Raw genomic sequence first — 10,000 nt, 5'->3', positions numbered from 1 at the left:
TTGGTTTGAATAGTGTGTGTGTGTGTGTGTGTGTGTGTGTGTGTGTGTGTATCGATGTCGAAGTGTGTGTGTGTATGTGTGTGTGTGTGTGTGTGTGTGTGTGTGTGTGTATTTGCGTGTGTAATTCCATTATATATATATATATATATATATATATATATATATATATATATATATATATATAACCAACAAGAAAACCACCCAGAGCATTGACGCAGACTCAACTTTCTCTATCACTTACACACACACACACACAGACACACACACACACACACACACACACACACAGACGCACACACAGAAACACATACACAAATAATAGTATTATCCATTTTATTCTATTTATTTATCATTTTTATGTTTTTGTTTCGTTAAATGAATGATACAAAGGCTTTTATTGTGCCAGATTGTTTACCCATTAAAGATTCAATCAAACATTTGGTTTTCTTCTTCTTCTTCTTCTTCTGCACTATCATCACAATCATCAGCACTCATTCACCCAAACCAATGCGAAACAGGGAGGTAACCAAAATCTGTAAACGAAGACAGTGCAACTGTAGCGGTAATGTCCCTTGGAGTGGCACCGGCCCATCAAAACATCATGGCTTTAATTCTTTTATATTTCGCCTCTTACATTTTGTCATTTCTTTTTATTTATTTATTTTTTTCTCTCCGTTTTTTGTTTGTTTGTTTGTTTGTTGTTCTCTACGGCTTTCCTCTTTGACTTCTCTCTTTCTCCAAAAACAAAGCGATGCAAGGTGGTATATATATATATATTTCTTTTTATCAGAACAGATTTATCTGTGTGAAATTCGAGCTGCTCTCCCCTGGGAGAGCGCGTCGCTACACTACAGCGCCACCCACATTTTTTTTATTTTTTCCCTTGCGAGCAGTTTTATTTGTTTTTCCCCGTCGAAGTGGATTTTTCTACAGAATTTTGCCAGGAACAACCCTTTTGTTGCCGAGGGTTCTTTTACGTGCGCTGAGTGCATGCTGCACACGGGACCTCGGTTTATCGTCTCATCCGAATGACTAGCGTCCAGACCACCGCTCAAAGTCTAGTAGAGGGGGAGTTGGGGGGTGGGGGGTGGGGGTGGGGGGTGGGGCGAGAAAATATCCGCGGCTGAGCTGTGATTCGAACCAGCGCGCTCAGATTCTCTCGCTTCCTAGGCGGACGCGTTACCTCTAGGCCATCACTCCACTGCATACTTCCCCGTGCAAGCATTACGTATTAGTTGTAATCAACACATTGGATTTTTTTTTCCTTTTTATATTCCCGATATTATTATCATTTTCAATCCAGCACGTCTACCACAGCAATCATGTCACGAGTTGAAACTAGCAAAAACATAAGTGCACCAACACACACACAAAACCGTATCAATATATATCTTGTATACTGCATTACACCGGTATAACGTCATAGCTATGTAATAATTATAGGCGGTACAACTCGTAACAAAGCGTTATATGTATAGGCGTTACAGTCCACGCCACAGCGTTACAATAAATCCATGGACGTTACAGACATTTCAGCCCATGCCACAGTGTTGTATATAACACATCTACAAACGTTACTCTGTGTCAAATTTTGAACATTTTCTAAAATCAACGGTTTTATGATTTAATTACAGGATTTCAACTCCTTGTTTTTTTGTGTGTTTTTTTTTTGACCAAGTAAAACAATTTTGAAAATGGTCACTACAACAACAACAACAAAAAGAAAAAAAAAAGAAAAAGAAAAAAGTGTCACTAGTGTCTCTATGATACTTACTGAATTAGTTACATAGATATGATTAGTCAGTGTGTAGGAGAAATCTCTGACTCGTGTGGGCGATTCTATCAATTGCGTTAGACCGAACGATTCAAATGTTTGTTTCCAATGGATATTTTACTTTGAACAAATCAGTATTGAAATCTCCTAACAATATCATTGGATTCGTCATAAGCTTTTTCCATCATTGAACGAAATCTGTCAACCTAGTCAATATGCACAGCTGGGTTTCTATACAGAAAACAGACTAGTATTGGTTTGCTGTATCTAAGCTGAATTTCTATCCAAAACGTTTCTGAACTTCGCTGCTCTAAGAACTGATTTATCCTAGATCTAACTGATTGGTGAATATACAAAAATAATTATTCCTGTTTCTCTACTTTCCGTTGGATGGTGACGAACGATATAGTAACCAGGAACTGATACGTCGTTGTTAGTCACATAGCTAGACAGGAGAGATTCAGAAAATCCAAATGATAATTTGAAAGTTTGTCCCAGAGTTTTCTAACACAGGTGATTTTTTCTCTCTCAGTTATTTTGTTAATGACATGGTTGATATTCAGATAACCTACTCTAAAGTCCTTCGCCTTTCAACCAAGGACTACATTTTTCTGACATACTGAAACATTATAGGGATTTCTAATGTAGCAAACAACAACAACAAGACTAAAACAATATAAAACATATGAATCAATTTAGCATTCGGAAGCCGCAGGTCACTGCCACACCAGAGAGAGAGAGACAGAGACAGACAGACAGACAGAGAGAGAGAGAGAGAGAGAGAGAGAGAAGTGTGAAATTACAATACTTCCTAAACGATCATTACAGAAACACCAACAACACAAATCTGAAAGTGGAATAATATTGGCACGTCCTGCCCCCAAAGCTACAAAGAGCAGACAACGCATGTCACAACTTTATCGTGCACGTAAGGCGGGCAGAGGAGACTAGAACTACACCCAGCGACGACGGGATATAACAAGGCGCCATCTCTGTCTGCCTGTCCACCGTGACGGTACTCTCTTTCCTCGTCCACACAGACAAATTCCGTTCTCTTCTCCGACCAACTCGCTGCCATGAGATAACCCCTGTACTGGGCGGTCCACCCAGATGGACAGGTTCTGGTGGCGGGGATCATGTGGGTGGTGGACTGAGGAGCCCGGCACACGGAGCACACGGCGTCCTGGTTATCACGTCCTGGGACACCCTGATATTCTACACCGTACACATAGGTGTGAGCTGATGAACGAGTTGTGTTGTCCACCTCAGGAGTCATCACCAGACACAGGTAGTTGGAGGCGCCCCCGCTGTCAGTATGCCAAACCCCACCAGCCACTCCTGTAACCAACGTCACATCTCGGTCTGTCTGTCTGTGTCTGTCTCTACAAGCCTCTCTGTCTGTGTCTGTCTGTCTGCTCTGGTCTGTCTGTCTGTCTGTCTGTCTGTCAGTCTCTCGCTCTCTGTCTCTCATTGTCTCTCTGCTTTTTGTCCAGATAACATTTTTGTTTTGTAGGCTGTTGTACAAAGATACCTCTTGAAGAGTTCAGGGAAATTGTATGTTTGTTTCGCTGATTTTAGAAAGGCATTCGATACGATCAATAGAAATATTCTGTGGAATGTACTTCGAAAAAGAGGCATTGGAAGCAAGATGCTTGAGATGTTGCAAACCATGTATCACAGTGTGATATCGCGTGTAAGATGCCCGGAGAGTCTTACAGATTTTTTCGACTGTGAAACAAAGCTATGTTCTCTCTCCCATGTTATTCTATTTTTTTTTTCAATAAACGAATTGGCGACAGAAATTGCCCAGAGTGGACGATATGGTGTAGAGTTAACATCCGAGATAATCCAGATCTTAATCTTATTTGCCGATGATGTGGTTCTAACTTCTTACTGTCCACCTGGCCTTCACAATCAAATTAACATATTAAAACAATATGCTGACAAATTTCCCCTAAAACGTAATCCTAATAAAATGAAAATAATTGTATTCAGGAAAGGAGGGTTCTTGGATGTAAGTAAAAAACGGAAATTCGGTAATGCAGACATCAATGTTGTAAACAGTTACAAGTATTTAGGATTACATTTTACAACCAAATTATCTCTGACATGTGCTGTGGAGGAACTTGCCACTAAAGCCAAAATCAGAACAAATCAGTTACTACTCAGATACCTTTGGAAGCTAAGAGATGTACTCAGGGAGGTCTTTAAAAAGAAAGATGTTTGATACCAAGGTTGCTCCTGTAATATCATATGACCCAGAAATTTTGGGCTGACAACAATTTGATGTCATTGAAAAGATACATATGTTTGCATATAAAAGATACTTAAATGTTGAAATGCTGACACCAAACAATATAGCAATTGGAGAACTTGGCCGCTATCCAATGCATGTGTTAGCAGCCAAAAGATGCGTACGCCAGTGGCTTAAAATGTGGAACATGCCGGAGAAAAGACTGCCCAGAAAGGCCTATAACTTGTTAAACAATTTACAAGAGTTAGGGAAAAAGACGTGGACATTTCATATCAGGCAGCTGTTATGTGTCAAGGGACTTGGAGACGTATGGCAACAGCAGAATGTTGGTGATGTAAGATGTTTCCTCTTTACATTCAAACAGACTGAGTGACCAATAATGACAGACCTGGCAGTATGGTACTATTGAATTCAAAGACCGCTTTGAATTGTACAGTACTTTTAAGCTAACGTTCCACACTGAAAAATACTTGGACTAGAACATGCTTGAATGTTGCAAAGATACATACACAAAATACAGACATGGTATTTCACCCATCAATATACATAAACTACGATACAGAAAGGATGTAACACCTCGACATTCATTATGCCCGGTTTGTAAAGACCGAAGACAAATCCCACATGCTGTTTAACTGTAAAGCATGGTATTTTCAAGGAAGTTGTAAATAATATTCTAAAAGCAAATGGAAATGTTACATATGTCATGTCGTATGACGATGAGTTATCTGCTTTTCAATTGCCAAAATTTTTTGTACAAAGCGTTTCAGAAAAGGTCAGAGTTAAGAGCAGAATTTTGAGTGGTAATAATGTAGGACGATAAATAATAAATTCAAAATCGGGAAGTCTTTTGACGAAAAAAAAAAAAAAAATGACAAGGGTGACTAGTTCACTGAGTTATTAAGTCAACCCTTGTTTGTTATCTATATGTAAGGCAATTAGATTCCAAGTAAGAAGTCTGCTATTTCGTGCGAAATTGAATTGATTGATAGATGTGTTCAGTATCAGTATCAGTACCAGTAGCTCAAGGAGGCGTCACTGTGTTCGGAAAATTCATATACGCTACACCACATCTGCCAGCGTAACCCAACGCGCTTAGTCAGGCCTTGAGAAAAAAAGAAAAAAAAAGTAACAAAACAAAATATAAATAAATAAATAAATAAATAAATAAATAAATAAATAATTGAATAAAATAAAGATGTGTTCAAGCCCTTGTTTATTCAAAGTCTTGTCACGACATGTATGTCATGTGTGCTTTTTGTGTGTGTGTCTGTCTGTCTACCTGTCTGTCTGTCCATCAGTCTGTCAGTCTGTCTGTCTACCTGTCTGTCTGTCCATCAGTCTGTCAGTCTGTCTGTCTACCTGTCTGTCTGTCCATCAGTCTGTCAGTCTGTCTGTCTACCTGTCTGTCTGTCCATCAGTCTGTCAGTCTGTCTGTCTACCTGTCTGTCTGTCCATCAGTCTGTCAGTCTGCCTGTCTACCTGTCTGTCTGTCCATCAGTCTGTCAGTCTGCCTGTCTACCTGTCTGTCTGTCCATCAGTCTGTCTGTCTACCTGTCTGTCTGTCCATCAGTCTGTCTGTCTGTCTGTCTACCTGTCTGTCTGTCCATCAGTCTGTCAGTCTGTCTGTCTACCTGTCTGTCTGTCCATCAGTCTGTCAGTCTGCCTGTCTACCTGTCTGTCTGTCCATCAGTCTGTCAGTCTGTCTGTCTACCTGTCTGTCTGTCTCTCCGAGTCCTTCCTCCTTCGTTCTGACGCTTACCAACTACAGACTGAAGAGAAATTACACATACATACATGATACACGTGTGTGTGTGTGTGTGTGTGTGTGTGTGTGTGTGTGTGTGTGTGTGTGTGTGTGGTAAGACGTTCGCGCATGCGTGTGCGTGTGTATGTGTGTAAGTGTATGTACGTGTGTGAGCGTGTGTGTTTATGTGTATGTATGCACATACACGTTTATGTATATATATATGTATGTATGTGTGTGTGTGTGTGTGTGTGTGTGTGTGTGTGTGTGTGTGTGTGTGTGTGATATTAGACGAAAAATAGCATGCGCGTGCGAGCGTGCGTATGTGTACGTGTGTGTATGTGTGCGAGTGTGTGTGTGTGTGTGTGTGTGTGTGTGTGTGTGTGATATTGGACGAAACATAGCACACGCGCGCGCGCGTTTGCATGCGCACCCGCGCGTGTGCATGTGTGTGTGTGCGCGCGTGTGTGTGTGTGCATGTATTCTTGTGTGTACGTGTGTGTATGTGTGTACGTGTGTGTGTGTGTGTGTGTGTGTGTGTGTGTGTGTGTGTGTGCGTGCGCGCGCTCGCGTGCGTGTATACCCGTTTATGTGTGAGCAATTTTTGGCGAGAGAGAGAAAGGGGGGAGGAGAGAGAAGAGAGAGAAAGAGAGAGAGGGAGAGAGAGGGAGGAGAGGAGAAAAAAGAGAGAGAGAGGGAGAGGAAAGGAGAGGAGAGAGAAAGAGAGAGGGAGAGAGAGAGAGAGAGAGATAGGAAAGGAGAGAGAAGAGAGAGAGAGAAAGAAAGAGAGAGAGAGAGAGAGAGAGAGAGAGAGATAGTGGAGGGGTGGGGTGGGAGGGGGTGGTGGTGGAAGTGGAACCAGAACTCACCAGAATAGACCAGGTCCGAGGTAGCTGGACAGGCAGAATGACCCCATCTGATGTATGTTGACCCTGCAATCACCGACAAATGATGACATTTCTTATGTTGGGTCCCTCGGTATTAACCAGAAAGTATTCCTTTCCACATGTTGAAAGACATTCATCATAACGTTACCTTTGTTGTGTAGAACGGTGTGTGTGTGTGTGTGTGTGTGTGTGTGTGTGTGTGTGTGTGTGTGTGTGTGTGTGTGTGTGTGTGTGTGTGTGTGTGTGTGTGTGCATTTTTCATTTTTAAAGTTATTGTGTACAGGATGGCTGCATATCCGGAATTCCTAGAAAAGAAAAAATGCCTTCAAAATCTCACTGTGTTGGCTTTTGTTTAGAACACAAAACTTGATTAAAAAAAAAAAAAAAAAAAAAAAGGAGAGAGAGAGAGAGAGAAAAGAAATGAAAACGAATATTTCTTTTGTGTAAGTTGTTACGAAATAATTTTTGGTTTGTCTCACACAAATGTTTTACTTTCAGAAGGTTCTGTTCACGACGTCTACAGTACCAACTCACCAACATCAATGGCCTTCAGGGAATCGACTTGATCCTGGGCAGTCTGCAGCTGTTCCTGGGCAGTCACAAGGTCAGCTTGTGTGGAGTTGAGTCTCTCCTCTGTAGCTGGAACCATGACATGAAAAAGAAGAAGAAGAAGAAAAAAAAAATCGAAACCCCATTCTCTGCCAATGTTTTTTTGCCATGTGTCTTGTAGAATGTCGATACATACATACATACATACATACATACATACATAGGAAGATGCGTGGGTAGGGAGATACATAGACAGATGTACAGACTGATTTAAAAAAAAAATCATGTAAGATATTGTATAAAATGAAAAAAAAAAAAAAAAAAATTGAACGTCTCTGATGCTGTCTTATAAGGTTCCTGAATCATGACAACTTCTTTAAAGACCCTCACCCCCATCCAAACTTTTTTTTGTTTTGTTTTGTTTTTTGTTTTTTTTTTGTTTTTTTGCTGCCCCATCATCTGCACCGTTTCAGTGGCATTACTCCCACGCCGCTCATTTAGATTCCCCCAAACACGGCCAGACCCGGGTTCGTCCGTCGCAGTTCCAGCGTCGGCAGTCCACAGGGAGCCATCGATGTTAGGTCGCCAGGAGGCCACACATCAGAGGAGACCCTGCACTGCTGCTGAGTCACTTCGGTGGTGTTCAGTGGTGCCTGTTCTGATTTAACGTACTTAGGACACCACCTACTAAGCCCCCTACTGGCGAAATAATGGCTTAGTCGCGGAGCCAGACTGAGTGAGCGTCCCTCCCAGAGTGGAGACCGCCACCACGTCCCTCAAACAACAGCCCCCCACCCCACCCCCCCACCCCCTCATGAATCTGCCGACACTGACAACATTGGACTCACCCCAAGCACAGAAGTGGAGGGGTATCGAAACTGAGGTCACCATGAGAGCAGGGCATGAAAGGCCACAGACTTTTGAGACTGTTTTGCTTATATTGATGATGATGGAGGAGGAGGACGATGACGATGACGATGACAATGTTGCTATGGAGGTCCATTTTGGTTTGGGACTGCGTGACAAGGGTGTACTCTACGCTTCCTGTCATAATGATATCCCGGCGTTAACCAGGCCCGAGAGATACAGACACTTGCAGTGTTGGTCAGGTAATTAGAGCAACACACCCAAAGACGCATCCTTGAAGTGGATGACACTCGACTGTGTGGTCCCAGTCTGCCCATTTAAACCCACAGCACACGCAGCTCTGGGTAGGAGCCGGCCACGGGCCGAAAAACCCACCTCCGCTGGGATTCGAACCCGCGTCCTCCCAGCCGTCAGTCCGCGACGCTAACCACTTCGCTACAGCGGCTGGTTTTTGTGTTTTTTGTTTTGTTTAAACCTTTTACAGTACCTACTCACCGACATTACTGGCCCTCAGGGAGTGGATTTGATCTTGGGTAGTGTGTAGCTGGTCCTGGGTAGTGTGTAGCTGGTCCTGGGTAGTGTGTAGCTGGTCCTGGGTAGTGTGTAGCTGGTCCTGGGTAGTGTGTAGCTGGTCCTGGGTGCTGTTCAGTTCCGCTTGGAAGTCAGACATCTGCTGCTTCAGGTCCTGGGTAGTGTGTAGCTGCTCCTGGGTAGTCTGTAGCTGGTCCTGGGTGCTGTTCAGTTCCGCTTGGAAGTCAGACATCTGCTGCTTCAGGTCCTGGGTAGTGTGTAGCTGGTCCTGGGTAGTCTGTAGCTGGTCCTGGGTGCTGTTCAGTTCCGCTTGGAAGTCAGACATCTGCTGCTTCAGGTCTTTGGTCATGGCACTGTTTCTGTCCAGTGAGAGATTTGTACGTCACAACATTTCCATGTGTTCTTCCCTGTCTTCATTCTTCTGGGTTCGCGCATTTGACAGGAGTCCATCAAGTATCACATGAGCGAGCGGTGACAGGGACACATAGACACTGACAAAAGACACTGACAAGGTACTGCCATTCTCTGGAGCTGTGTATGAAGATGGGAACGATCGTGTTTCCATAGACCGATCTTCTTCTTCTTTTTCTTCGTTCGTGGGCTGCAACTCCCACGTTCACTCGTATGTACATGAGTGGGCTTTTACGTGTATGACTTTTTTTTTAAAATCCCGCCATGTAGGCAGCCATACTCCGTTTTCGGGGGTGTGCATACTGGGTATGTTCTTGTTTCCATAACCCACTGAACGCTGACATGGATTACACACGAAGGGGGTTCAGGTACTAACAGGTCTGCGTATAATGTTGACCTGTGAGATGGGAAAAATCTCCACCCTTTACCCACCAGGCGCCGTTACCGTGATTCGAACCCGGGAGCATCAGATTGAAAGTCCAACGCTTTAACCACTCAGCTATTGCGCCCGTTGGCTGACATGCACCTCACTGGGTAAGCAGCCATATTCCATGTTCGGGGCGTCACATGGCCGTATGTTTGCTTTCACATAATTAGTCGCCAGGTTCTATGTTGCACGATCGTCAGTGTGTGTGTGTTTTGATTTGTATTTTGTATTTGTATTTCTTTTTATCACAACAGATTTCTCTGTGTGAAATTCAGGCTGCGTCGCTACACTACAGCGCCACCCATTTTTTTCCCCTGCGTGCAGTTTTATTTGTTTTTTCCTATCAAAGTGGATTTTTCTACAGAATTTTACCAGGAACAACCCTTTTTGTTGCCGTGGGTTCTTTTTCGTGCGCTAAGTGCATGCTTCGCACGGGACCTCGGTTTATCGTCTTATCCGAATGACTAGCGTCCAGACCACCACTCAAGGTCTAGTGGAGGGGGAGAAAATATCGGCGGCTGAGCCGTGATTCGAACCAGCGCGCTCAGATTCT

At 43.2% G+C, this 10,000-nt stretch overlaps 1 protein-coding gene across 1 annotated transcript in view; it reads right to left on the bottom strand.

The window, feature by feature from the left end:
* Positions 1–316: 316 nt before the first annotated feature.
* Positions 317–10,000, bottom strand: part of LOC143289974 (uncharacterized) — an 11,375-nt gene continuing 1,691 nt past the window's right edge. Inside the window, exons 2-5 of the mRNA XM_076599258.1 lie at positions 8,574–8,968; positions 7,197–7,301; positions 6,645–6,707; positions 317–3,112 (exon numbers count right to left, since the gene is read on the bottom strand). Of these exons, the coding sequence (XP_076455373.1) occupies positions 2,661–3,112; positions 6,645–6,707; positions 7,197–7,301; positions 8,574–8,968 (1,015 nt within the window). The 3' untranslated portion in view covers positions 317–2,660. The remainder of the gene's footprint in view (positions 3,113–6,644; positions 6,708–7,196; positions 7,302–8,573; positions 8,969–10,000) is intronic.

Source organism: Babylonia areolata, chromosome 14 (assembly GCF_041734735.1).
Source record: "Babylonia areolata isolate BAREFJ2019XMU chromosome 14, ASM4173473v1, whole genome shotgun sequence".
Classification (NCBI taxonomy): Eukaryota; Metazoa; Mollusca; class Gastropoda; order Neogastropoda; family Buccinidae; genus Babylonia; species Babylonia areolata.
Note: the sequence above shows the minus strand (reverse complement) of the source record. Positions and strands in the feature narration are given on the sequence as shown.